Below are 27,730 nucleotides of genomic sequence, written 5' to 3' on the forward strand. Positions count from 1 at the left end.
GAGAGACAGCGCGAGCGCTAACGTAATGGCGATCAAACAGCTGAGTGATGTGCACAGTGGCACGAGACTGCATGTTAATTAATGAAATAGATGATTGACTTTTGACATAAAATAAATGAAAGTGAAAATAGTAAATATTTTCTAGATCAGCGAATATATGCAAGTCCCATGAATAAATAAATACACATAAATATTTAATGCAAAAAAGGAAGTCACTTCCCATGCGATAAGAGTTGCGTTGAAAAAATTGCAACGATAAGCAGTAAAAAAAATTTATGTTGCATACAGGGTATTCATTTGTTTAGTAAGACAACTTGTGGAGAGGTTTGCTTCATTTAATATGTTGTTTATTTTATAGTTCTTTTGTTTCTTTTTCTTTCGTTATAGCTTTATAAATTGGTTTCATTTTCTCAGAAAAAATAATGTGTTAATGCTCTAATCTATAAACTACATACATTATGTATTTTCTTGTTTTCCTTTTAATTTTATATAAATTGTTTAAGCATATTTATATATATATATTATTTATAAATGTAGTAAATTGTATTTTGTATGCTTTTTGACATTTTTGAATTTTGAATGGTTTTTTCTTAGTTTTTGTTTTTTTCATTTTTTTTTTTACAGCGATCCCTTGCAGCGTTTTCCAAATATATTAATCAAAAATAGTTGCATTTTATACGGGTTGTTTCCTTTTTGTATATATATATATATACATATATATATATATATATATAGCACATATAATTTGCTTATAAAGCTACTGAATTAAATGTGTTTAAGTGTTTTGTGTATATTGCTTAACGAATTTACATTAGATAACTTAAATTTAGATTTGAACTGCCAACAAGAGAATAATAATCGAAAAACTATATATCTATATATATTTTTAAAAAAATGTGTATTAAGCAAATGAAAATTGTTTAGCAAATATAAGTTCTATATAAAGGTATATATATATTTATATATATATATATATATTGTGTGTACTTCCATTAAATTACTACATATAAAAAATATATGTATATGATGCAAGTTCATGTTACAAAAAATCATAAGCGTCTCGTTTGCGTTTTACATTTATCTAAAAAACAGATGCGTTTGCAATCGATCATTTGATATATATATATATATATATATATATATATATATATATATATATATATTCTCTTACAATCAAATGAACAAGTTTAACACATCTTTTATATTTGTTTTTATTTTTTTTTTGTTTAATACAGTGTTCGCTTGAAAATTGGATAACTTCATTTGTAATATTTGCTCTAAATAATAATAAGGTAATGTAAAACGAAAGTCAACAAATAAAAGTTGTACAATTTGAGACTTGAAAGAGTAATTGATAAAGCTGACTTATCGACAAGGTAGATTTGATTAAATTACAAATGACTTTCCAATTCCGCAGCGAGCAGTGTATTAACTTGGTTTACAAATTGTTATATATTTAAGTATACATCTAGATATACATATATATGTATATATATATAGTGTAGATTTCCTCTTGCATTTTGACACAATTAGTTGCGATATCTCTGGTTGATTTGCTTGCTTATGCATCCGACAGATCACAGTAGGTGGCGCCGCTGCCCGCAGCCAGCGTCTTCTGTTCATCGTCCATTAGTGCATCGACATCGGCATCGGAGCTGGCCTCGTGATGATTCACCTGCGGCGATGAGCTGCTCTCGCCACAATTTGTGGCATACACATGCCGTCGACTGCCGCCCGGCAGCTGATTCGAATCATCCGTGTCCGCATCCCGTATCGAATTGAATGCATTGCATGCGTTCGCATTTGGCGAACAGGTGTCATCGTTGGGCGGATAGACATGTCGATGATAGCTGCCACCGCCACTACCCCCGCCGCCAATGCTGCCATCCCCATCGAGTTCCGCTTCGCGTACACTGCCAAAAACTGGCGTATGCGACGAACTCCGTCTCAGCGATGCCGGCGGCGACCAAACCGTTTGATACAGCGGCGATGCAAACACATACATATGATTCAGATACTCCATGTCGTAGCTGGGCTGATACGAGTCCGTCTCCAGCGGATTGTACGTATGCTGATACATCGGCGTCTGCCGGCAACTGGCCGAGCCCGATGCACTGCCCGCATACTGAGGCGTATCATATGTCTGCGAACGTGTCGAGCTGCCCAACAGATGATGCAAATGATGTGGTGCATGGCCGCTCTGGCTGCCACCAGCACTGCTGCTGCTGCCGCCGCCACCCGTCCGATGGCCAACGCCCGCCGGCAATGTGGCATAGATGCCCCGATATGCCTCGTACGGCGTCTGCGGATAATACGCATCGCTCCAGCGCACATGATTTGGCGTATAGTCTCCCTTGGCGTACAACTGTTGAAGGAGAAGCAGAGAAATCGATGAGTAATCAACAAGTTTGAAGAAATGTTGCTAATGTGTGTGTCTAGCTTTGGGTTTGATGTAAAAACTCCTAATTTTCACTAATTAAATTAAATTTCAATTGAGAGTAGCAAAAAAGATTGCATTTGGAGCAGGAATCATGAAATGCACTTTTGACAAACTTAATAAATAATTAAATACAGTTTCCACATCAAAAATCGGCCCAGACATTAGCACATTTAACAGGAAAGTGATTCGATGTTGTGGCTCACCTGTATGGGCCTGCAGAAGCCCTTGTTCATGTGCCTGGGCACGCCGAGCGTGTAACTGTGACTGAATCCCACCTCCGAGCTGAGCAGATACTCGTGAAATTTATTGGGAAAGAATTCAATCTGCTTGTAATTGTTGTAAATCTCCGGCTAAAGAAAATATATATTATTATTATCATTATTATATATATAAAAAGCCAATCTTAAATCACTCACCGTTAGATTCTTCTTCTTCTTGTAGCTGGCCCAGTTTTGGGCCTCGAGTATAAGCTTGCCACCGGGCCGCAGTTGATTGAACATGCGCTTGAAGGCCAACTTGAGGCCGGCATCCCCGAAATTGAGATGCATCCACTTGGTGACCGACAGACACAGAATGAGATCGTATTGCTGGCTGTCGTGCGACATCAGCGCCTCATCCTTCAGCACATAATTGGTGCGCCGAAAGAAGACATTTTGCGGGAATTGGTTTTTGCAATTGGACGACGACAACGACGACGACGACAACAACAGATTCGCTGGCGATTTGCCAGTGGGCGGGAGCAGGAGGTGGGGTATGCCGCCGTATGTCAGCGGAAAAGAGATGGGAAAGAATTCGTGCGGCTTGACGAGCAACGAATCCAATTTCAACTGCTGTTGCACATCCAGCAGATGATCATGATCGTGATCATGATGATGATGATGATGATGATGATGATGATGGTGGTGGTCGTGTTGGTGGGGATGATGGTGGTGATGATGATGATGATGATGATGTTGCAACTGTTGCAGTGCCAGCTGCTGTTGTTGTTGCTGCTGCTGCTGCTGTTGTTGTTGCTGTTGCAACTGCAATTGTTGCTGCTGCTGTTGCGCCCTGCGTCGCTTCTTGCCACGTCGCGTCTTCTTGTGCAGCATTGCATTGCTCTCCTCGCCGCTCTCCGCCAGCTTATCGCTGGCCAAGTGGCTCTGTTGCTGCTGTTGCTGTTGCAGCTCCTTTTTGATGTCCTCCTGCTTAATCTCGGCCACTTTCTCGTGCTCCTCCTCCCTGGGTATCCGCACAAATATGGACAGGTTGCGACGAGCGCGCGAGACGAGCTCCTGATCGATATCGATGCCGAGTATGGATTTGGGGGCCAGGTGACGGGCCACCGTGATGGTCATGTGACCCACATTGCAGCCGACATCGAGGATGTCCTTGTTCTGGAACAGTTCCGCATGCCGCTCGAACACCTGCAGCCGCACATCCCGGAACTCGTTCAGTTGCCTGAAGTCCACGTAACGATCGAAATTGCCGTAGCGATACTTGACGCCATCCGCCCGGAATTTGGGCAGCTTGTGGATGGGCGGGGGAATTATTTGGGGTTCGAGCATTAAGCCAAGCACAGTTGGGGCAACTGCTGCTGTTGTTGCTGCTGCTGCAACTGCTGATGTTGCAACTGCTGCTGCTGCTGCAACTAATGCTGCTGCTGCTGTTGTTGTTGCCGGCTCATCTGCTGCAAGTGCTTCCGGTTCGCCGGTCGTGTGCGATGTGGCAGCGGAAATGGCGCTCAGCGGACTTCCGACTCCTTGCTCCGACAGATCGGGCGTATCGTCGCGTGGCAACTCGACTGCAACAACTGCTGCAAGCAAATAAATAATTGTATTTTTGTATTTTTGCCGTGACAAAGCCAAGTAGCTATTTGAAACTTACCCTCGGGCAGTGGTTTGGGTGGCAACTCCTCGATGGGACTGAGCAGCTCCGTTTCGCTAAAGGATGTGGAACGTCGCGTGTTCGGTTTGCGTGCCCCACTCGGCTGCAGCTGACGCTGTGGACGCTTCCACGCACCAGGTTGTGGCACCACAGGACTAACAATCTTGTCCATGGCATCATGACGATGGAATTTCTAAAAGCATTAATTATTGAATTGATTAAATTTTTAATTCGAATTCTCAGTTTAACAGTTTATTTGCAGTTCGAGCACGCAATACAATATTTTTTCCAAGAATTTCCACAGTCAAAACTAACAAAAATAATATATTTTTTTTAAATTTATATTGGGAATACCAAACAACCTATTGAAAAGAAAACATTAAACAATTGTCTAGCTTGAAGTTTGCATTAAAATTTGCATATTTAAAAGATATAAATTGCAATTTACTCACTTTACATACAGCTTTTTCTTCTTAATACAAAAGCCACAATAATTATCAATTATTCTCAGATGAAAATTAACATTTTCGATTATGGAGAAATTTTAAATCACTTTTAATGATTAATTTAAGACTGTTTTCCCAGAAAAAATTGTTTATTCCAGCTGTAAAGCGAAAACTGACCCCCAACAAACCAAACACAATTTCAAATACATTCTAAAACAATTTAAGTATGTTTATATTACAAAATTTCTAATTCAAGCAACCAAATAACAACAACAATAACAACAAATAAGCATGTAAAGCTCATTAGCCATAGTTTTATAATCGCTTTAGGCTACCCCTCCTCCAAAACAAACAAAAAAAAACAAACTAAAAAAGTTCTTTCATTGCCGCCCCTGACCCCCTTACCTCAATCTAAGCAACGCTTCAATGAGCAACACAATAATAATAACAACAACAACGGCCATAAAACCCAAATGTAAAAACAGCCAAAAGCAATCAAAACAAAGCAAACGATTGACTTGCTCCCACCAAAAGCAAAGCAAAAAACACAACAACAAGAAAAACAACAGGAGTCGAAGCCCAAGCACAATCTTACACGCACACGCACACTAATAAACACTCACACACGCAGAATACTCTCATACACACGCAAGCACTTGTTCGACACAAGCCATTCCATTCCTCCATTTCAATTCCGAATTCCAATTCGTCACTCACCTTGCTCTTTTGCGAATTGCTCTCGCTTATTTTACGTTTCCTGCTGCCGCTGCCGACGCTAGCAGCGAAGCTCAGACCCGTGCCGCCAACACCGTAGCACGTGCTGTCCAAATCCAAGCGCAAATCACGACTGGCCAGCGCACGACGATCGGCCAACGTCGACGCCACAGCCAGCGCCGCAGCTGTCGTTGTCGAAGCAGCGACTGTCGTTGCGTCGACCAGCAAATCGGCTGAGCTGCTGTTGTCTAATGCTGCTGCCATGTCAATTCTTGACGATGGCTCAGCAGCAGCAGCCACATGTTGCTGCTGCTGTTGTTGTTGTTGCTGTTGTTGCTGTGGCGATAACGTTGACGCCGCTGCCGGCTGCATTGCGTTACATTCCATTTGTTCCTGGGGAGAGAGCGTTTGTGCGCCGGCCGCTAGCGCTGGCGTTGTTGTCTCTTCCATGGCCGTCGCTGCCGCTTGCGGAGAGCGAGAGCGCACATGCGCCTGCTGCTGTGCCAATTCCAATGTTTCAACCGATGCCGCTGCTGCCGCCTCGCTCAGCAGAGTTGCGCTCAGTGCAGCCACTGGTGACGCCGCTGTTGTTGTTATTATTAATGCAGCTTCTGTTGTCGCGACTGCGGCGACATTTGCTGCTGCTGTTGCTGCGCCCGCTGCCTCTGTTGCGACTGCTGCTGCTGCTGTATTAATTACTGATGCTGCTGCTGCGGCGGCTGCTGCCACAGCTGCTGCCGCTGTAGTTGTCGAATCTTCGAGTGAAATCGAAAGCGTCGACGCCGCCTCTGCGCCCTCTGCAACGAGGACGGCGTCGTCGCCAGCATACGAGGTATTATTGGAATCGAAACGGCGACGTTTGCGATTCTTGCGCGTTCGATGCTGCCGATGATGCTGCTGCGGCGGCGGCTGCAACTGCAACTGCAGCTGGCTGCTGCTGCCGCGCGTCAACATGCCGCCCCGTTTCATCGGCGACGTCAGCTGCTTCTCGTACTCCATCGAATCAACGGGATCGAGCAGATGCAACGGGTCATGAATATTCGGTGGTATTATCACCTCCACCTTCGGCGGCGTCGTTATCGGCGACTGACGCGGCGTCGTCGCCGGCGTATTGTTGCTCGACGACGCATTCGACGTGTTCTCATGTTGCAGCGAATTCAGATTGAGCGGATCCGATATGTTGCCGCCCAGCAGAAATTTCGTCGGTGGCACAATCACCTCTTTGCGCAAGCGTTTCTCTGGCAAAAAGAATTTCGATCGGCCGCAACAATAATGAACGGCATTTGCGGCTGCTGCTGCGGCGGCAGCGGCTGCTGCGCTGCTCGAAATAATGCTACTGTTGCCGCTAAGCGAACTGGTGTCCTTGTTGCTGCTTTGCGTGTCCTTGCCGGAGGCGCCACCAACACTCCCGCCATTACAGCCGGTGACCAAGCAGCAAGTGTGATTCGCATTGTTCCCAGCACACAGCACATGATGATGATGACCCCTGAGAGAGAGAGAGAGAGAGAGAGAGAGAGAGAGAGAGAGAGAGAGAGAGAGAGAGAGAGATAAATATATATGACACATTAAATATATATTTTTATGCATTTACAGCTACACACAAAGTAGAAGACATTACGTCATATTTACGTTAAGTTGTAGTTACGTTGGGTTAAGTTACGCGCCATTAAATTTCATTACGTTATATTATTATTATATGACAACTATTAATATTCATTTGCTTACAAAACAGTGTATTGAACATAAATATTAAATATTATGGCTAAAAGTAGCATAAGACCACAATAAGGTATAATCACAAAAGTTAAGCAACTATTTGTTGCACGTGCATAAATAATTACTTTTCATACGCTACATTTTTGTATTTGTTACGTGTAAAGTTGCCATAAATCACTTAACATTGCGCTACGTTACGCTGTAGTAGTTAACATGACATTACGTTACGTTACTTTACCTGTGAGTCAGCATCTTTTTGTACTGCTGCTGCTGTCCCTTCAGGCCGCCATGTCCACCATGTCCGCCCAGCTTGGCATCCATTGTCAGCAAACCGTTGTTCGATGCCGCCGTCTGCGCCAGTCGCGTATTGTGGCTGTGATGATGATGATGATTGTGAGCACCACCGCCACCACCGCCAACGCTGCCAGCGTTGCCAACGCCGGCACCCGCAACGCCAGCAGCGCTGCCACCTAGGCTGTGATGTGCGCTGCTGCCATGATGCGAGGCGTTGTTGACGCCGACGCCGCTGCCACCACTGACGTGAGCAGCAATTTGATTTTTGATATTTTGTATATTCTCGAGATCCGCTTTGTGTGCGGCAACTGCGGCGGCCGTCGCACCGACGCCAGCGCCGGCAGAGGCCTGAGCAGCAATGCTGCTGCTGCCATTGTTCTGATGCTGCTGCTGCTGTAGTTGCTGCTGCTGCTGTTGCTGATGATGATGATGATTTTGATGATGATGCGAAGAATGATGCTGTTGCTGCTGCTGCTGTTGTTGAGCATTGGCGCCGACGCAGGCGCTCGCATTGTATTTACCGCTAGCCTTGTGCTGCCGCTTGCTCCATGCTTTGCCCCCATTGTTGCTGTTGTTATTGTTGTTGTTGTTGCTCTTGTGCTTTGTCGCATGCTGTTGCTGGGCCGGCGCACGAAATTGATGAAGCGTCGGCGTCGATGTTGACGTTGGCAGCGGCTGCTGTTGCTGCTGCTGCGGTGATTTGACTTTTAATTGCTGTTTTTGTTGTTGTTGTTCATCGATTGGCTGTTGTTGCTGCTGCTGTTGCTGCTGTTGACGCCTGGGGCTCTGCTGCAGACGCAGCGTTGGCGTCATACTCGATCTGGTAACGCGACACTCACTCGGACTCGGACTCGGACTACTGCTGACGTTACTCGTTTTATCCATCACTTTTTATTTTAAAAGTTGATTGCTTTTTTATTGTTGTAAGTTTTAAGCTTTAAACAGCTTTTTTGTGGCTATTATTTAAACACTTTTTAACATTAATATTGTCTTTACACTTTTAGCTTTTAACATTATTTATCGCATTTTTTTATGTATTCGCTTGAGCAGCTACTTGTTTTTTTTTTATTGATATGCATTTTCACAGCGACTTCAAGTCGAGTTCATATTTCACTTTCTTACATCAATTATGTACACACTTTACTACCTTTTTTTTAAAGAATCGTTTTTAATACTTATTAAAAATTTCTTTTGTGTTTCGCTTGAGATTTGCATAAATTCTTCTAAATTTCTTCACATATTTTCTGCTGGCATTTTCAGTTCAACCCGCAACTTTTCCAGCATCCGAGATGAGTCCGGCATTGAAGCACACATGATTAAATCCACCGAGACACATCATGTATTTTAACATATTTTTTAATTCTTTCGTGTATGACACACTTGTTTGTCTCGCACAAATTTAAAACTCTCTGCTAGGCCCCATTAATCATACGACCCGTTGTGCATCACTTGGAATTTTGTTCACTTTTTAATCCTGCTGCTGACAACGATTTTTTTAACTTCCGCTGCGAGTTTATACTTCCGGTGTGTGTGTGTAATTGTGTGTGTGTGTTGAGCTGCAAGTAGAAATAAAAAGAAAAAAATTACATGAAAATGGTTGAAAATTAATTGAAAATTTAATTAGCGATAGTAAGTTAAGCACAAAGCTCTCAATAAACACAGACACAGACTGTGAGACACACACACATACACACACACACACACACGCCGAAAACTTAATGAGAAAGTTCAGAGTTCTAAAGCAGATTTTACACAGCACTATCCTGCGTACCCATTCCACCTCACCACCCCCCCTCTTCGACTCTTTACTTGTTTTCGCTGCTAGTTCTCTGCTCTTCGCCTCAGACACACTTCAGCAATATTTTGCATTCATTATTTGCATAGTCAGGCAACGAACGAACCAAACGAACGACCAACGGAACGACGGAACGACGGAGCGACGGAACGACTGACGGAACGACGAAACGTTGGAACTAACCGACGAACGAACGAACGACACAAACGAGCTTTGAAAAATTGAGCACAGACATATATACCCCCCGCTACCCGCTCTCTCTCACTCTTTCTCTCTAACCCACCACACAAACAGCAAGGCAAAAGCAACTTAACTCATTTCATTCCTTTCCATTCCACTGCCAGAGCAGACCCAAAACGACTTCGTTTGGCTAAAAACAGTTAGAGATGCATGACGTATCATCGGCACGACGATGATCAATGTGGAATGTGGGGAAGAAGAGGCAAATGTGTCACTAATTGATATATATCGATATCTAATTTTGATAGATAACAACTTTCAAATACTTTAGAATAAATGCAGGCATGTCTTCAAATCCAGAATGAGCCAGGACGTTAATTGAGTTGAACTTTAATGTGATTTAAATTTTACTTTACTTTATTTTGGTTTGCACAACTTGTATCGATAAACCTACAGCTAGTTTCGATAGATAACAACTTTAAAGACTGCTTTCAATGTGATAAAATGATAATTAAGTTGATGTTTGTTATGGCTTTGCTTTGGCTGAAACAATTTCTATTTATTTTATTACAATATTTGGTATAGGTAAATCGACTTTTATTTATTACGTTTCAGGCAGATAGTATTTTAATACGGGTGTTATCTGTTGAACCATTTAAAACAAGACTCCCAAAAACACGAGCATAAATCACGTGCACATCCCTTGACACACGGAGTTAGTCGTTGCGGTGAGTGCATTAATATTTGCACGGCAAAATGTGGCTGGTTGGCTGCCTGGCAGAAAAGAAACTCATCCTTTAGCTATCCATTTGTGGCGGCGGCGGCGGTGGTTCTGTGCATTGGTTGCACAAGCGAATGGCGGCGGTGGCAGCAACAATTCGAACACGGAATACCCCACAACAACAACAACAACAACGACAACTGCAACAACTACAGGCATACGCATCCTAGCCACAAAAAAAAAAAACCGAAAAAGAAGAGGAAAAAAACCTCCACAGCTGCAAATTCCCAAACAGTCGAAAACAGATTTATGCCAAAAAGGAAAAGCAGTGCAGAGAAACGCAAAAAATAAAAATGGAAACAGAAAAACACATTTCTACAAAATACATGAAGCAAAATTCTTTAGAAGTCAAAGTGGTTGGGGTTGGGGGGCGGCGCACATTACTACGCAGCATAAGTAAGTGTATCTGTATCTGTATCTATCTATTTGTGCTCTATTTAAAGCTGGCATAGCAACTTGAAGTATCACTCACTCTGACAGAGAGAAGAAGCTCAACGCTTCAAGTTTGACAGCCAAACAATCTGCACAATCAAATTATGCATTTTTATATAAACCAACTAAAAATTTCTCACAATTCCTCACACAAAGAAAATGCTTGAGATGAATTACAAAATACATAAGAGCATAAAAGCAAAAATAATCTAGATAAATAAACACTTTGGACTTTTTTCTGCAATTGCAAAAGGAATATTTGTATTTTGATGGATAAAGTTGTGGTAAGTGTGCAAGAAACTTGGCTTTAAATACAAATATTTATTTTAATTTGAATTTAATTTGAAAAGTACGAAGAATTTTCTTATCAAAAATAATAATATTTCTGTGTAAGCTTAGATTTGAGGACATTTTCCATCTATATTTGTGTATAAAGCTGTTGTTGAAGTGCAAAATAACAGTGAAGCACGTCTGACTGTAAATGAAGACAAACAATTCGCAAGAAATTTATTTTTGAACTGAGCAGTTGACAATTAAGAATCTACGACGCACTTAGTTTAGATTAATAAAAGAGGCAGAAGTGACCTTGCAACCTGGTGACCAAACACAGAAAGGACATTTTGGTTACACGTAAATGTGAAAAGTCAAGCCATGAAGGATTAATATAAATACAGTTAAGGCGCGCACATAAAGCCATTAACCTCAATACGATAAACCCCCACCAGTATGCCACCTACCCACTTACACTCGCCGCAGCAGAACTAAACTACTTACTGCTTACCGACTTACTTGCTTACTTACTCACTCACTTACATTGCCCAGGAACCCAAGAACCGCTCAGCTCGTCGCGCCACCAATGAAAAGCTATCAAAAAAATCAGAGCAAGAAAAACAAAGGCAAATTTTTTTTTGTTTTGTTTATTATTTGCATATTTTGAGTGAAGCAGGAGCCTTGGGGGAAGGAGGTGGAGTGAAGAGGTAGACGCGTGTCGCACAAGCTAAATTTTAATTAAAATTTAAATATGCGGCACGTTGTCGTTGCGTTGAGCGTTGAGCGAGCGTGCCGCAGGCCAGCTTCCCCTCAAAAAAAAAAAAGAAGCAAAGCCAGTCAGCCAGTAATGTGGGCCAAAACCAATGGCTTAACGAGTAAGAGAGAGTGAGGGAGAGGGGGAGGGTAGTCAGAGCGAGAGGGTGGCAGGAAGAATTGCGTGCAAGTTGCCGCAGTTTCCGCTACAAGTTTTTTTTATAAATTTTTTTATATTTTTAATTTTTGTGCAGTGGCCACCAACGGATATTGTCAATTTAGTTAATTTTGTAAACATTTTTAATGAGAGCACTTTCGTCCTTGCTTTACATCACCACCATTCCCCCCCTCCCCAACCCTCTTCCTCTCCCCGGAGAGAAAGTTGTTTTTAGTTGGCCCAAATGTAATTTGCATGTAAATCAAATTAGTTCATTTGCCACAAAGCTCCAGCTGCCACAAGTGGCAACTTGCTAAGAGCTGCTCCAAAAAATATATCCCCTCAACACAAATTATTATGCTGATAATGATGATGATGATTAAGCTGTGGCGAGACTCCTACTTTCTTTTGCGTTGTAGATTTCATATTGCAGCAGGAGGAGAAGAAGGACGAGGATGTTTGCTAAGACTGTGGGGATACCCTGTATAAACTTGATTAATAATACTGGTTCTAAAATAATGTTGATTTACGGTTCAGGTTTTGACAGGGAAACCTTGAGAAAGGTTGAACAATTCTGAAAAAGAAAGATTGATTTTCTCCTACAATTCTGGTAATGATTCTGAACTTCAATCGTTGCCGGTTTGACACGCTGCTTACTGTAAATAAGCAAAATGGTGCCACAGCTGTTTAACTGTTTATATGTTATTCATGTTTGCAAGCAGCAAGTAATCATCCAATAAACTTTACATTAACATTAAGCTAATTTCAGTGTATAAACATTACCGTATACGAATTATTTGTTAAACAGGCTTTAAATCAACAAATAACAGCGCAAAGAGAACACAGATTTAATTTCATTCAAAAATTTGTCATAAATTCAGCTGCGACTTAGCAGTATGCCCCACATTGTGCTGACTCTGTTTATTTGGTATAAATACACGGCACAGGTGTTTTAAATGTGAAATTGAGTCCTTTGGGAGTGCAACAAATTTGTTGCCATATATATGAAGACTAATCGAGAGAGAGAGAGAGAGAGAGAGAGAGAGAGAGAGAGAGAGAGCGAGAGAGAGAGAGGGATAGGAAGGTAGAGAGAAACAGTAGAATATGCCGCTGAAAAACAAATGGCAACACATTTGTTTGTTTGCTTGAAGCACACACACACAGAGACACACACACACAGGCACACACACACAGAGACACACATACAGAGACACACACACAAAGACACACACACAGAGACACACACACACATTGGCACAGTTGGACATGAGGTTATAGTCAGGATGGTGTCATGTCCTGGCAGCAAAGCAGCTTCGCTCGCATTGCATATGTAATGTGCGTCATTATTAAGCACAGCTTAACACCTAACGATAGATAGAGAGACAGAGAGAGAGCTAGATAGAGAGAGATAGAGAGAGAGAGAGAGCGAGAAAGAGAGGGGGAAGGCAACTTACGCCTGGTATGTTATTTAATGCTCGAGCCTTATGGGACTTACAAACAGCATGATGACAATGTGTGCGCCCAGCGACAATCTGAGCCAAGCACAACTTCAATTTTGTCGCGCTAGAGGGCGCCACACACACACACACATACACACATAGAAATATTTTAAATATGCAAGCAGCTAATATTACATACGAAATATATGTCTCGATTATTGTAGCATTTTAAAATACAATAGCTATACTTGAATATACTTCTTGGGCCAAAGTGTTTTTTTGGGGCCTCTGCTGCTGCTGCTGCTGCTGCTGCTGCTGCTGCTGCTGCCTGCCTGCCTCCAGAGTAAAATAATAATACAATATCGTTTGTTGTGTTTACTTCGAGTTGAATACGTTGAAATTCTCACGTCTTAGGGTTTGTTTTGTTTTGATTTATTCAATGATAAATATTTATGTAGATTAGGCTCTTATTTGTGAGTTATATGCGGAAATAATTTATATTTATTTCCACGCTTGAGCATGAAAACAAATTGCTTCCTTTTTAGATCGTCCAAGCTTTGATAAATGTTTGCTTCATTTTTATTTTTATCTTAAACAGTTCTATTAAAAAAAACATAGAAAAGTGTTTGCATTTCTTTGATAAAAGATTTATTTCTTTCTGTTTTCTACAATCTGTGCATATTTTGCACATCTTTTTGCTTAACTTTTCGCTTAATTTTAATGCACTTTTCTTAAGCCATTTAAATAATTTTCAACATACGCAAAGGACCAATTTTTTGTACGCCTTAAAAGTAGCACTTAAGCATTTGAGACGTCTCTAGCTAGAACCACGCACCCCGCACCCCGTCCACACCCTTCCTTCTCGTATAATCCCGGGCTTCACGTCTCGCTCGCAATGTGCCGCGCTGCCACTCGAGCTGTCAAAATGCCAACACCAACTGGCACTTATCTGGCATTCGTTCTCCAGTCCCCCCCCTTCCTCAACAGCTTCACGCTGTAGACCAGGTCATCATCGATGTTGTCGTCATTTTGCCAGCTTCTCTCGCTTGGTACTCACCAACCAAGGCAGGTACATTAATAAGCCATAAGTGTAACATGCGCTGATGCACATCGCCTCAGAGACCATAATCCTCCCCGGGGCAATATGCTCAAGCAGCTGCAACCACCCAACTTAAACCACGCCTACTCCAACACCCACTCAACCGCTGAATACCAAACAAGCCAGTCAAACAAAAAATGGAACAACGAACAACGAACGAAAGTAAAGAAAAGTACGCAGTATCTTCCACTTTAGTAGTAAATGCAATTTTATTGCAATTTAAAATTTCACACACTTGCCGTTGGAAAAAAATTAAATTACAACCGAACATGCCACAAAAGAAGCATTCTAAAATGGGTAGCAAGCAAAACTTTTAAGGGAACAAACAAAAACCAAGTTGAAAAAAAAATATACTATTTGCCGACTGCACTTTGTCAGTTTTTGTCAGTTCTTCGGTTAAGTTCAGCGAAAAGTTTGTTGCCATCCGCCTCAGTTTCAACTAAGCCAACAGAGACCACCCACAATCAAGCTAGAAATTTCCTTGCTACTCGCTTTTGTCACATCCTTTGCTTTTTTGGACAAGAGTTTTCTCAATTTTCAGTTGCAAGAAAATTACAGTCCTTGTCAAATGCAGTTGCAAGTCGCCGTATAATCTACAAATGCTTTCAAAGTTCAATCCAGACAAAGACACAAAAACATTAGTTGGCTTGCGATGATCCGCAAAACGGGCTCAACGGTGAGATACTCATTATTAAACCTGTTTATCATTCATATTCATTTACATTGTTTAGAAATTTCCAATGAACTCATATACCCCATTTTAGTCGATACACAGGGTATAACAGAGCCACTAGTTTGTTGTGACATTGTTTTGCAACTACAAAGACAGTCGTTCTCCAAACAATATTGCAATTGTTTTGACCTGCTCTGTCTAAATACCCTGTGTAAGCTTAAGACTGGGTATTATGTCGGAGTCAGCTGATGATGAAATAGGACAAGACAGGGCGAAGGCCCGTTAATCAATTATGTAAAAATCAACAATAAAAGAAATGCGGAAACTTGCTAGTCACAGCAATAATAAAGCAAAATAAAAGTGCGAGAAGAAGAAGCAGTAGCAATAAGGTAAAACGAGGCATGAAGTTGCACAAGAAGAAGAAGAAGTCACAGTCACAGAGGAGGAGGCGGAGGCGGAGAGTCGAGCTATTCGAGAGGTGGCAGTGGGCAGTAGGCAGCCAGCAGCAGGCAGTTGCTGTGCTGCCTGCCGGTTTGCTGCATAATTTTGCACGGCACATTGAATGATTATGAGCGCCTCGCTGCCTCGCTGATGATTTATGAAGAGGGAGACAGAAGCACACACAGAGGGAGAGAGAGAGAGAGAGGTGCAGATATATATATATATATATATATATAGAGAGAGAGCAAGGTGAGGAAGCAATCACAGCAAGCGAAATGAAAATTACAGTGACAAATTAATGAAAATGAGCGTCGTCGTCGTCTCAGGGAAATTATGAAAATGGTCAAGCGAACAAAAACGCAGCAGCAGCAGAAAAAAGGTAACAAATTGTATGATTTATAAAAAAAAGGTTCAGGTAAAGGAAAACAAGTAAATGACTGTTACAGTAAAGACTTGAACATGGCGTACAATGGGTTTTGTTTTATCGGAAAATGCTTGTCATGCCATTTAAATAGATTCCTTAACTTGCCTTATCTTCTTATGACAAACGAACTACAGTCAAACCTTATCAAGTCAATTGAAGAAGTATAGCGTCATCAATTCAACTCTTTATTGCATTATAAGCTGCTAAGTGGCCTTTTTTTCTTTTTGCAGGGAACAGAGCTTATCAGTCCAAGGTCTCTGTAAGTGGAAGCTCAATCGTTCAACAGGTCTAATAAAGAGCTTAAGTTAGTTCAAATTGATTGAAAGTCATCCTATATATAGAAACAACTTATTCATTTATAAATATCACAAAAAAAGTAAATCAAATTAAATGCACTTCATACTTGGTAAGGATAAATGAAAAATGTTTTAGTCTGTGCCATGTTGTCAAGTGTCGTATCACATTTCGCTTCCGGTTCCGGTAAAGCTTCCGTTAAAGCTTCGGAAATGATTTTACATTTTATTCTTTAGAATTTTGGTTGTGATATGTTCCAGTTATGATTGGACATAATGTCCAATCAAACTTTTATTCCTTATGATTATACATATCTTTCTCCATCTCTAATTGACAAATCTCAGCACAATTCAGAATTTATATTGAAGTTGTTTCCGCTTTGGGCGGTCTTCTTAAACGTTTTGCATGCCATAAATCAAGCGTAAACATTTTCTATTTGTAAGCGCAGACATTTATAGCGAGAACTGATTAATTACCATTGGATATAAGTTATATATAGTTGCATGTTCATGTAGGTCAGTTAGTTCGGCTGCCTTTTCGACAGGCACTCATTTGGTGTGTGTATCATTATTCTGCGTCAATATCTATATAATATACATCTATTAATAATGCCATAAAACACAAAGAAACTCGTTTGTTCGCAAAACCAGTTAGCATCTCAATTCCAAAAAGCTTTCACAAGTTTCCAGCATGAGCCGTTTATCATTCATGCTACATGCGTCCGCACACTCAGTCTTGCCACAAAGCGCATCAGCACTGTAGCCCCCTAACACATATATACACACACACACACATATATATATATATATATATATATACACCCTAAAATGCCTTCAACTGTAAATTTTCAGTAGCTTGTCATTCTTCTTATTATTATTTTTTTTCCTATTCGAAAGGAGACCTTTTTCTGCTCGAAAAAAGCTTTGTGTAATTTAATTGCCGGCGTATTGTATGACTGAGTGTTCTACGAGTGGAGCGGGGGGTTATCGGGTTTGGGTTCAAGATCGAGTCTTGGATTATCCTTGAGTTAAATTAATGTAGAAAAAAAAGGTATAATATTTTAAATGAATAATAAGCAGAACCGAATTTGAAAGCATTTAGAGGGTGACCTTTTATTGTTATTGTGCTCCCTCAAACTTTGTTAATGTTTGTTAATTAATTGCAATAAGTTTCAGCAGGTGTGTTGGGTCTGTTATAAGGGTGAATCCCCTCCCCCTCCATACCACCCCCTAGAACCCCACCCAAAGTAACCCTAGGCTAATCGCTGAGTCGCCAACTTCGTCGCCTGTTTACATCAAATGTCATGGGATGTCTATGGATACGAGCAGGGGGGCTGGTGGTGGAACAACAGCTGTGGGGCAAGGAAAAGCAAAAAAAAAAAAAAGAAAAGTTTTCAATGCCACTTGAGTTTAGTTTGCAGAGCGAATCGTTTCACACGTTGCCACGGTGCTGACTGCCCTTCAGTTATTTCAATATGGGGCAGCAAAACAAAAAAACACAACAACAACAAAAAACAGATGTGCGAAATAAATAAAAAATAAGTCAAAATGCTCGAGGTAAGTCCACTTGACTGACAGATACTCTGTCAAAACAAAAATAAAACCACTTTCAAGTTCAGCTAGAATCCATTAATGGAATTTTCAATATATATATCTGTCTTTATAGACAGACAGACAACGCGTAATCATAATACTCGATTGAACATTCCATATTACTAACCAAAATTACTCTTTTTGTTTATGTGCACAGGGCATAAGACTAACAGAAAAAAGGCAACAGCAAAGTTAACATCATAAATATGCATGGAATACGTAATAATCTGTAACAGAGAAGACCACAGAAGCTCATAGAGACAGAGACAGAGACAGAGAGAGAGAGAGAGAGAGAGAGAGAAGTCGATGGAGTGAGTTGTGTTTGCTGGCGGGTCTTCTAAATGAGTGGAGAAGCAGAAATTTGATTATATTTTCCAAATGGTTTCTTCTGGCTAGCTTGTTGCTGCTGTTGTTGCTGTTGTTGTTCTTGTTGCTTCAACTTTTGAGGCCAACAACGGCAAAACATGCCACGGACTTTCTGCTTTCTATAACAACACGAACCGAAGGCATTGAGGATGACGACGACGACGATGGCAACTAGACTAGTCAAGCAAAGTTTTTCTTTTTTCGATTTACTTTTTTTTTGTTGCTTTTTTTTGTTTTAACAACAGTTTGGCGGCAATTTGTTGTTGCTGGGCGCCCGCCAATCACCCCACAGCCCATCATCATCTGGTTCAGTATTCTAGTCTGGCACTGCCTAGCGGAAAACCCACTTTGAGTGTCGAGTGTTGCGTCTATTTGTGCTCTGTGCTCCGCTCTGTGTGCAATTGGAAAATTGCCCGCTTGCAGTTTTGGGGGCATTTCATTTGTACTTGACTAACTGTACGTATACATATGTGTGTGTAACAGTAGGACTGGGCCAAGTGGAGTTGCCATGGTTATCGGAATGGCTTTAGAATTTTAGATAAATGACCGTAAATATTGTTTTATTGTCATTATTGCTGCCTGTGCGCACTTTAAATGATTGAGCACCAGCAGCAGCAGCAAGGCGTGGGCATGACATCAAGTTAATTACAATTGTTAGTTGGTTGTTAAGCAAGAAAGATTGTGCCAAGCACGCCGAAGATTATATACCCTCAACAAACTGTCGGCAATCTCACATTGATTATAGATTATCTATATTATCTATATGATATAGTCAAGAATTGATCATATATTTTACATCTATTGAGCAATTGCAACTAGATCTTAGAGCTTTCAACTTAAAGTGCAAATCATCAAAAAAACTGAATAAATTGGGCTTCAATGAGTTTTTAAGGCTGCCTGAAAATTTGCTCTGAAATCATTTTAGTTGTTTTATTATCATCAACACAAATTTAGCTGTTATGCGTCAACATTTAAGCTTCTCACACTTTTCAAAAGTCCATCAATTATTAATTATTTCATTATATTGCTCAGAGTCTGTGTTGTTATATTTCTTTTGATTAGTCACACACAAAAACTCACTAAATAGGCATTTATTATACGGAAGTATGATTAATTCATTTAAATGTATACAGGCATGGCAAATAAACTCAATCTGAACTGATTTTAAATCGAATAGAACTCTAAGTATATAAGAAACGTCGAATACGTTTAGAACTTGATTGCAATATGCATAAATCATAAACTTATTATTGAAGCTTTCTCAATTTTATGCTCAACAAAAACGAGAAACACACTTCACATAATAACAAAGAAAATCTCATTTGTTTTTCACTCGTTTCGATATTTGTGAAAGATGAAAACCAGCTTGGTGAGCTTCAAGCTGAAGGTCGAATTGTAATGAAAATGCCGCAACATTGCATATTGGTTTCATGTATATTTTTTTTTGCATACCCTATATATGGAGCAGCCTCAGAGGTTATATGTGCTTAAAGATGTGAAGGATCTTTAATTATGATCTCTGCATCTACCATAAGTTTCTGTTCAATACATACAGATTATTAAACATTGTTATAAATACTCAAACTTTTAAAGTATCCGGAATTTTTTAAATTTGCAGAGCATCTGGCAGTCGACTCTAATTAACAAATGGGCGAAAACTTGTTTGCTTATTTCTATTCTGCCCAACTGATTTCTAAGGTGCTTATAGCGTCGAGCCATTGTCAGAAGCCAAATACGTGGAAGAAAATAAGCAGTGCAAAAAAAAACAACAACAACAAACACACACTCACAAAACACACCCATACACAACACACACACACACACACACACACACACAGAGAGAGAGAGAGAGAAAAGTGCCGAGGAGAAGAAAATCGACTGATATGCGGAGCGTTATGTTTGTGTGCCCAGAAAAATTGGAAAATTGCTTTTCACAGTCAACCAACACATTTTCAAACGTACAACACACACACATACACAGGACAGGTGTGTGTGTGTGTGTGTCTGCGCTTGAAAAAGGATATGTGCGTGTTTCTAATGGCTTTCAGGTTGAGAGGTCATGTTGAACATGTTAGCCCTGCATTTTTGTTGTACAAAATTCACAGCACATCTCGAAAGCTGATAATGAAATATTTTTGCTCTGCGCTAAATTCCAAAGCCAGACAAACCCCCCCGAAATGAAATGAAATACAACTAAATACAACACAACAACAATAACACACATACACACACACATATTCACAACATGGCAATAGAAAGCAGAAGAAATTTAGAATTTGTTCAACAGTATGTTGAAAATGTTTATTTTTTTGGTCGAGCAGCAGCGACATGTGCAAAGCAAAGCAAGACAACAATTTCATGTAAATATATACAAAATGTTGAAAAAATTTAACAAACACAATCACAAAAAGTGAAAGAAATACATTTATTGTGGTTGTCACGAAGTTGAAATGCTCTTTAAATACAATTGTCACAAATAAAATATGGCTAAATAACAATTAAATATTGTTTTTACAACAGTTAACAGTTCGATTTGTTACTATTTGAAAGAATAATGCTTATCGATTTGCTGGTATAACATTTAAGTATTATGTTCGATAGAAAGAGAGAAACTGCCAGTGAGAGAGAGAGAGAGAAAAGTAATCACTTTGCTAATTGAATATCTTGCTATTGCCCCATTATCGCGGATTAAAAATCGATACAAATTTAAGTATAATTTCAAGCCGACAACAATGTCATTATGCCCCCAAGTCATAAAGGCTATAAATAAAACATAAAGAGTGAGAGACTGTGAAACCGCTGCCATAATAAATATGATGCTCAATTGTGTCAACAACAAAAACAATTACAGATACAACAACAACAACAACAGCACATTGGTTGCACATGTTGCCTATGTTATTATACCCTAAACCCATTCAGAATGGGAAAAAGGGGCATAATGAAGATGTGCCAAAGTATGTAACCAGACAGAAGAAAGCAGCTGCAAACTCATTTAGTATATATGTATATATATTGACAGGCGAGTCGACTTAGCCTTCCAATTGATATATAATATACACTCGACTTCAGTTCACTGATCAGTTATGAAGATTTCATTGACATCACAGATTTTCTACTTTCATTAAGTTTAGGGTGTATTTAGGGTTTTAGGGTATCTGTTAGTCGAGCTCTGTCGCCTTACTTGTGCTATTTTGTTCTTGTTTTGTTTGTTTGTAGCGCACACGTGTTTCACAAACATTTGAACTCGCTCAAATTTATAGAGCACATGCGAATTGCAGGCAACAAACACAAATGGGCGGCACTTGACGCGCAGTGGGGCGTGGCATTTTTCTTCTTTTTTTGTTATCATGTGTCATATAGTGGCGGGTGTTCCGTTACGTTTCGTTTCGCTTGGCGGATAGGGATTTAAATAAAGAATTAAATTGAAAATGCTGGAAATTATGCAAAAAATGATGAAAAATATATATATTTATACCAACCGAATGAAGGATCATGGGATTGAAGCAAATCCCCAAACCCTTCAAAATGAACACAATGATTATTTAATAGCGTTATAGATAATCGATTTGTTTCCTTTCTTTGATTCTGGTAACAACAACTTACCTTTTATTGAATGCTGAGCAATTTTTTGACTATAATTCAAGTATTTGCCTGAAAAGATACAAGTTGTATACTTCAATTATTATATAGTTGAAGAGGTCTTCTTCAGGCAAGTCTACAAATATTATTTTTTCATTTAACATGGCAATTGTCTGTTGTATATAGTCGAATAGTCAAAATCTCTCTCTCTCTCTCTCTCTCTCTCTCTCTCTCTCTCTCTAAACTGACTTCAGTTCATTTTTAAGACTTTTAAGTATGATTCCAGCCAGAGCAATTTTGTATTTTGAGTGCCTTCCTCAACTAGAATATAACTTCAGAATGGGCCATTAAAAAAAAAAGCAAAAATAAACTGAAGTCTTTAAGTTTATGGTACCTCCTGCTGACATTTTGTGACTTGAGCGATTAAAAGCAATTCATTTCAGCTTTTAGCACACTCAACGCTGTTAAGCTTATTAGACACACACAAAGTCTAACACATATACACCCATACTTACCCAATATTAGGGTCAATGGGTTACATAGAACCAGCCATATCCAACAATGGACCTATGAGCATCAGCCTAACCATCTACCATCTACATATATCCAAACTATTTCTTTGCTTTTTGCTCTTGGCTATTTCAACACATTTTCGCCAATTAACTTTAGTTATCTTTCATCTACATTTGTATTTGCCACACGCAACAGCAACGACAACATGGCAAATACGCCAGACATCTCGATTTTCAACGCCAAAAAAAAAAAAAATTATATATATATATAGAATAAACCGTAAAACCACTTGAAATCCACGCCCACATTCAGCCCACAAGCTTTATTTTGCTTACGGCCTTCTGCCATTGTTTTTTATTTGCATACCCTTGCAGGGGGTATCGTAATTTTGTCATGGAACCAGTGACGCTATGAAAAAGTTAACCAGAAAATTAGACATGAATCTCGAGCAACAACTCTGTTTCCAGATTTAAATGCAGTACTGATCTAGAACCCAAACCATGATCAAGACTATAGTGCTTTTGAAAATCTATTGATTTTTGACCAATTTATGGTCAATTTTGACATGCCAATTTTGAGGGTAGATTTTTCCAGATGTGCATGCATGAGGTCAACCCCTGGCTGTGAGCTGTGTATATTATTTTCAGAGTATATTGTTTTCGGCGTGACGGAAAACCGTTGTTCTTTATTATTATGATTATTTTTGGTAGGGGTATATCTGCTGGGCCTCATCTGTTCAGCGCTTTTCATTGATTGCTTCGTATTCCTTTTGGACATAAATTTGTTGATTTCGGTTATTATTTTGATTACCATTTGCCATTTGATACGTTCTCTCAATTTCAGTGTGTGTGTGTGTGTGTGTGTGCGAAGGTCGCACTTCTGAGCAAAGTGTATATAATATTTGAATTGTCTTAATTTTATGACATTTTCAATTTATTTAGTCCCAAATTTGCATTCGATTGCGTCAATTGCAATCAAATACAATTTGTTGGTTTGTAATCTCATCATTTATGAACTGAATACCGTAAATAATTCGACAGTACAGTGATGATGCATTATAAGAGCTTTCCGAACAACGCTGCAACAACAAATGAATGTAACTATCCAAATTAAAAATATCTATTTAATTGGGTATTAGCCATTAGAACATAATGGTTGCAACTAATGACTTGCATTACAGCATTTAAAGAATTTACAGTCAAAGTAATTTGTGTACGAACAAACAGTGACTCCCAAAATGATGAATATTATGTAAATATGACTACAACAATGACCTTGAATAAATACTTTAAGTATGAGTTAAGCTTCCATTTATTACTCGTTATTTACAAAACGAATCTCTTTCTAGTTAAAATGTTAAATATTTATAAGAAACTCAGAGATAAATATATATATTTAATGGGTTTTACAAAAATAAAACAAGTTACAATGCAGTAGTCGGGATATCTCGAATATATAATAATGATAATTAAAATCTTTATTTTAATGAGAACAATTTATTTAAGGGTCAGATTCCAACACGACAAATAAAACGAACTATCTGTAATTAAAACACTCTCTGCTCTAAGCTCTATCAATTATTTTGCATAGTAAAGATATAATTTGAACAGTAGTCAGAGTAGTCTTGTTATCAGAATCAACATTTAAAGTAACTGTTTACAATGACTGACAAAATTAAACGCACAGCGAAAGCCAGAGAGATTTGCATTACATATTTACAGGCCTCAAGCCGATGTGATGGCAATGTCAAAATGTTTATCAAAGTTGCAACGAGCAGCAAAACAACGAACCGACTAATTACTAAGCTGATTAAATTAAATTAAGTTGGCTAGAAGACAAAAACACACGCAATCACACACACACACACATACACACACATGATACACATGCAAACACCCACTAAAATTTGGTTGGTTGTTGAACTAACGTAAGACATTTTGATTGCAAATTTAATGCGACCAAAGTAATTTGTGTATGAGTGTGTGTCTTTGTGTGTGTCTGTGTGTGTGTGTGTGTGTTATATAATCACAAAAACACACAGCTAGAGAGTGAAAGAGAGAGAGAGAGAGGCGGATAAAAAGGGAGCAGTGGAAAACCTCTCGACTGACTTTTCATAGATAAAACGCAACCTGCTTGATACTAGGATTTAGTACACGCTCTCTTTCTCTCTCTGTCACACACTACCTCTCTCTCTCGCTCTCTCTCTCTCTATCTATCTGTCACTCGTGCTTCCTGTGTGCGTTTGTGTGTGTGCATCTTAATTAATGATACAACCATACAAGGATACAATTTTAGAGAGGCGAAACACAGCAGAAACAACGCAAAGCAAAGCAAGCCAAGGCCCACATCAAGTCAAGGATATCAGATGGGACCTCGCCTTGCCAAACAAAACGACGTCAACAAATTAGGGGGAGGAGCAGCAGGAGGAGGAGGAGGAGCAGGGGGTTGGCAATGCCAGCCAAATTCAATTGAATATCTCCAATGGTTACGAGAGAGAGAGAGAGAGAGAGAGAGCTGAATATGCTATGAAACAGATGCCCTTTAGTCAACTTCAAATATGCCACACACACACTCGCACACACACTCTCACACAGACACACATTCACCCACTGATGGCATCAATTTGTTAACCAATAGAAACTGTCAATTTTCACACGTCTATGAACTTTAACCCTCAGCATTTTAATTAGCTGTGTAACGTCATGGAAGTGGCAAGAGAAGACAAAAAAAAATAAAACGAAAAACGAAAAGCAAAAAAATAAAAATGCAGCAAACAACTCACTTCAATGGCCAAGTTTTCCAATCAAAAAGTCTCGCAACAAGCAGCAACAACAACTACAACAAATGCCATTACACAAAACTAGAAAAATGCATCGAGAAATTCGCATTGGCTAAAATGGGGCTACACCAAGCCCAAAATGAGGTTGTTGCATGCTTGTCAACTGTTTTGTAACGTAGCAAACAAAAAAAAGAAGGCGATAATATTAGCTTTATATAAGTTGGCATAAGCGTCAAAGATTGTATAACCAATCGATAAATATATCGATAGTAGTAGATATAGGTCTTTAGCAGATTGCGATTGATAAAGTGGATAAAGCTTCATACTTTCCCCTTTCCTTGTCTATAAAGTAAGCACAGCTAGTTATGATTCGAATCGATAAATCTATCATTTGCAAGCACAACTAGTTGATGATTCTAATCGATAAATCTATCATTTGTAACGATAATTCTGCACTAAAATTGGATAAACTTCGTGCACCCATACTTAAAATAAGCATACAAAAGTAGCCACTTTATAGATCCTATTATCTTTAAAAAGGATATATACATAATCAAAAAGGGAGTACATTATTTATACATAGCTCAACAAGAGCAACTACGCTTCGTTACTTGCCCAGTTAAAAAAACATATCTATTGTTAAATTTGTAGTCTATTTTTATTTTTTTTTGCTGTACACAGAACAAGTGCGCAAAAGTTTTACGAATCGCGAAAAGCGTTTAACTTTTTTTTTTTTAGTGTGGTGCAAATTTTCGCAAAAACTGTTGATGAGCTGTTAGAGGGTCGTCGTCGTCGTCGTCGTCGTCGCCGTCGTCGTGGTTGTCGTCGAGTGTAGGAGTCGAATTGGGGTTAGCACTGAAGGGGTAGAGGAGAGAAGTGAGTGTAGGAGAGGTGGGTAATGGGAGGGCTGTTTTGGAATGGCCACTTGAATGCTAATGCTCAATGTGCACTACATTGCGCACTTTGTGTTTGGGCAGCGATGCGATTTTGTTTTGAGCTGACCTTGGTATATGTGAGCTACTCATCAGTGCCAGCTTGTCAGTCATTCAGTCAGTCAGTTAATCAATCAGTCAGTCAATCTGGGGAAAGCCAAAATCATATCGATTAAAGGGAGTGAGTGGGATATTGATGGGCTTGCAATCGAGGAATATGCATTTTGCAAAGCTTTTTCAGTTGCCGGCCAAACGGAAATGATATTTTGCGTATGCGAAGCGGTATATGAATGAAATATATTCGTGCTGATTGATTGCCAATTGTGTTGATGAAACCAGCTGAAAATTTCGTCCAATTCCAATTTGACTCACAGTTAAAATGTGCTTCGAAAGGTTTCAATTTATCTGCATAATGATATACATATAAGGGCACATATTTTGTGCGGGCTTTCAGCTATGATTAGCCTTGTCAACTAAAGTCAAACTGCCCACATCCAAATTTCATTTTAAATATAAAAGACTGATTTTTTTTTGAAATAGTCGAGCGATTTTAATGATTCTTGAGTCGAATATAGAAGACATAATAAGAAACAAATGGCTAGGGAGTTTGGCTAACGGATAACTTGTGTAAAAGGAAAAGTTTTCAACCTTCGTCGGCCCCGATAAATGTATTGTCTGCAGCAAAGTGACAGAGATATTTCGAGTTTCTTCAAGATAGCTTTAAAAGTAGGCTAGTTTCACAATTGCACACTGAAAGAGAGGGACAGACAGATATATATAGATGTATTGGCTATATCGACTTGAAATCGAATCTTTAAGTTAGCTGGCCTTGTTTCCCTCTGCCAATAACCACCAATAGCCAAGCCACAAATAAACTACAAACATAATTTGCACTTGCCGTTGACCAACTTAAATTAGCGCTGCGTAAAGTATGCAAAAATAATATGCAAATGGCCATAATATAGAAATAGTTACCGCAATAACCGCAACATGCTGCCATTTTTTCGGACTCAAAGAGGGAATGCGAAATAATTATGGACTGCAAAACCGCTGGATAATAATGCAAACATAAAAGCATAGATATAAACATATCCACTCTGCTATATAGACTACTATACATATATATATCTTATGTATATGTATATATGTAAAGTCGTGTAAATCCAAGTTCATGACTTCTGAGCTGTTGCCTAATTATTCAGCCGACAGTTTCCGCGACAGTAAGAGATAAACTTTCGCTGCAAATGCAAAGAAAGAGAGAGAAGAAAGAAGAGAGAAAAGAGTAAGAAGCGACAACAGGCTGAAACTTTTCATGAAAAATAAACAAAAAACAATCCACAAGAAAAGCTGTGCAGCAAAGCGGATTTGCTGTTTGTGTTAATTTCATAATAAACGCCAAGAAACGAGGAACTTCAATTGGAATATAAGCATGGATACATATCAATTATTTTTAATGGATACCGTTGGACAAATATAGCCATAAATCATTTCTCCACCCAGATATCATCGCAGCATCTCATTATACAAGTTAAACACTCTTCTTATTTTCACAAAGTTTATCGTTTTATTGAAGGCGATTTTCGTTAAAGTTGTTCAAAGAGACAGTTTTAAGACGGGCATTCAGAAATAACTTTAATTCACAACCTTTTCGTTGAAAATCACAAATAACAAATTACGAATATTAAACTAGTTAGGTTTTACTCTGTTTGCTGTACAGTATTTGTTTTAACTAAACTAATCTTGAATTCAACC

The 27,730-nt window shown here is 39.4% G+C and overlaps 1 protein-coding gene and 1 long non-coding RNA gene across 2 annotated transcripts in view; both read right to left on the reverse strand.

The window, feature by feature from the left end:
• Window positions 1-1,185: 1,185 nt before the first annotated feature.
• LOC6559809 (7SK snRNA methylphosphate capping enzyme bin3) lies at window positions 1,186-8,452 on the reverse strand. The gene is made up of 8 exons (XM_032735454.2): window positions 7,421-8,452; window positions 5,470-6,952; window positions 4,307-4,499; window positions 3,599-4,232; window positions 3,488-3,550; window positions 2,857-3,343; window positions 2,644-2,790; window positions 1,186-2,365 (listed from the first exon to the last, which is right to left on the reverse strand). Exons 1-8 carry the CDS (start codon window positions 8,359-8,361, stop codon window positions 1,562-1,564), a joined length of 4,752 nt encoding a protein of 1,583 aa, XP_032591345.1. The 5' UTR covers window positions 8,362-8,452; the 3' UTR covers window positions 1,186-1,561.
• A 50-nt stretch (window positions 8,453-8,502) lies between these two features.
• The window catches only part of LOC116805121, a 38,020-nt gene continuing 18,792 nt past the window's right edge, over window positions 8,503-27,730 (reverse strand). Inside the window, exon 4 of the long non-coding RNA XR_004365040.2 lies at window positions 8,503-9,032. This is a non-coding gene — a long non-coding RNA (uncharacterized LOC116805121). The remainder of the gene's footprint in view (window positions 9,033-27,730) is intronic.

Source organism: Drosophila grimshawi, unplaced genomic scaffold (assembly GCF_018153295.1).
Source record: "Drosophila grimshawi isolate 15287-2541.00 unplaced genomic scaffold, ASM1815329v1 contig_1367, whole genome shotgun sequence".
NCBI classification, from domain to species: domain Eukaryota; kingdom Metazoa; phylum Arthropoda; class Insecta; order Diptera; family Drosophilidae; genus Drosophila; species Drosophila grimshawi.